The sequence below is a fragment of the Terrapene carolina genome, unplaced genomic scaffold (genome assembly GCF_002925995.2).
Source record: "Terrapene carolina triunguis isolate 2854851 unplaced genomic scaffold, T_m_triunguis-2.0 Scaffold7413, whole genome shotgun sequence".
NCBI classification, from domain to species: Eukaryota; Metazoa; Chordata; order Testudines; family Emydidae; genus Terrapene; species Terrapene triunguis.
Window position 1 is genome coordinate 1 of NW_020671764.1, and position 1863 is coordinate 1863.

General features: G+C 53.7%; 1 protein-coding gene across 1 annotated transcript; it reads left to right on the plus strand.

Moving 5' to 3' along the window:
- The first annotated feature begins 395 nt into the window (after positions 1-395).
- On the plus strand, positions 396-1754 carry LOC113408311 (thymidine kinase, cytosolic-like). The gene is made up of 4 exons (XM_026661494.2): positions 396-530; positions 951-1044; positions 1452-1541; positions 1623-1754. The coding sequence occupies exons 1-4, from the start codon at positions 427-429 to the stop codon at positions 1752-1754; spliced, it is 420 nt and encodes a 139-aa protein (XP_026517279.1). The 5' UTR covers positions 396-426.
- Positions 1755-1863: the final 109 nt, after the last annotated feature.

Here is a 1863-nt window from a genome sequence, read left to right on the forward strand (position 1 = left end):
GGGGGGTGACTGGGGCTCAGCCAGGGGGCTCCCCGGGGCACTAGGGGAGTGACTGGGGCTCCCCGGGGCTCAGCCAGGGGGGTGATTGGGGCTCAGCCAGGGGGGTGATTGGGGCTCCGCCAGGGGGGTCCCCAGGGCACTAGGGGAGTGACTGGGGCTCAGCTGCTGCTACTGGTTTGTGGGGAGTCGGTGACTAGGAGACCAGTCCCCTTGCTGGGGGAGAGACACTGCTGTTGTGTTACCCAGATAGTCCGACAGCATCATGGGCCTCAGGGCTCCTCCCGGGGAGGCCACTGGTGTCTCGTTGGCTCCCGGTATGTGTTCGGTGTGCTAGACCCATCCTTGGGGTCATATCCATTCCCGCACATGGGCCCGCCCCTCTGCGGGCTGTGGTTGATGGTGTGACTCTTTTGTAGCACAGAACTCATGCGCCGGGTCCGCAGATTCCAGATTGCCCAGTACAAATGCCTTGTGATCAAGTACGCCAAGGACACTCGTTACTGCGCCAATGGGGTCTCCACGCATGACAGGTGAGCTGCTGCCATGGATATCCCCCCATTAGCAGGGAGGATAATCATCTGCCTGCTGCAGCTTGACTGTTTGCTTCTAATAAGGGAACTTGGCTTACAAGCTTGAAGTTGAAGTTGTCTCCTTTGTTCTGTACAGTCCATTGGCCCTGCCTTCAATGGTGTGTTTCGGCATGACTGCAGCCCTGTGCCCCTCCATAGAATGCTGCTTTCAGCTAGCTGCTGTTTAGCTGTGGTATGGGATGTCTTTTTTTTACAACTCGCTGGTTGGCAACTGCACCGTGTTTAAGTGGCACAGCTTTTAGCCCAGGAATGATGACCTGTCTCAAAACAGCTGTTACCTGTGCTTGAGCCCTTGTTTTTAATAGCTGCCTCCTATATGGTTGACCAGGCACTCACTCATGTGCTGACCCTTCCTTGCAGGAATACCATGGAGGCTCTTTCAGCCTGTTATCTCAAAGACGTGCACCAGGAGGCGCTTGGTTCAGCTGTGATTGGCATTGACGAAGGCCAGTTTGTAAGTTCTCAGTGCTTGTCTGCTGCTGTCTCCTGTCCAATAACCAGCAACTTGCCTTGAAGGGGCCCCGTGCCATGTAAGATGGGGAGTGCAGAGAAGAATCTTAGACCAGTTAACACAGTGGGTAAAATGGTCTTGTGCAGAGTTCTTGTCCAGCCACATTTGTGTGCTCTAGTGCCATCCCTCCTTATAGCCTTGGTACGGGTCCTGTGGGCAGCTAAACCTACCATGTTTCTTCTGAACTGTGAAGACGCTCCTTGCCCCCTTTGCTCAGGTAATGTTGCTGTAGTGTCCTAGCTGGTGCCCTGTCCTGCTGTTGTGGGGACACTTCTGAATTCACTTGAAGCTGCCCATACTCCTTCCTCTGCACTCTCCTCGCTGAAGCTGTCCTCTTTATGCCCGTCTAGTTCCCAGACATTGTGGAGTTCTGCGAGGCAATGGCCAATGCAGGGAAGACGGTAATCGTTGCTGCCCTCGATGGGACCTTCCAGAGGAAGGTAATTTCTCTTTCAGCAATAGGTAACTGGATCCTTCTGAGTTCTTATCTCTGTACCAAATAGCCTATCTTTTTGCTGCAGGCATTTGGGAGCATCCTGAACCTGGTCCCCTTGGCAGAGAGTGTAGTGAAGCTGAATGCTGTATGCATGGAGTGTTACCGGGAGGCTTCATACACTAAGAGGCTGGGCTCTGAGAGGGAGGTAAGATTCTAGAGAACAAAGACCACTCTAACAGGGCCTTGAAGGCACCTGTGAAGTGACATGACCTGCCCACAGTGTGTTTATACAGGAGGAAGGAGCATCCCCTTCTAACCTACTCTCT

Bases quoted from the DNA above. Each gene is read 5' to 3' on its own strand.
- LOC113408311 (XM_026661494.2), top strand. From the start codon at position 427: ATGCGCCGGGTCCGCAGATTCCAGATTGCCCAGTACAAATGCCTTGTG. The intron at 531-950 runs GTGAGCTGCTGC...CCTTCCTTGCAG, and splicing joins GGGGTCTCCACGCATGACAG to GAATACCATGGAGGCTCTTT. The intron at 1,045-1,451 runs GTAAGTTCTCAG...ATGCCCGTCTAG, and splicing joins GCATTGACGAAGGCCAGTTT to TTCCCAGACATTGTGGAGTT.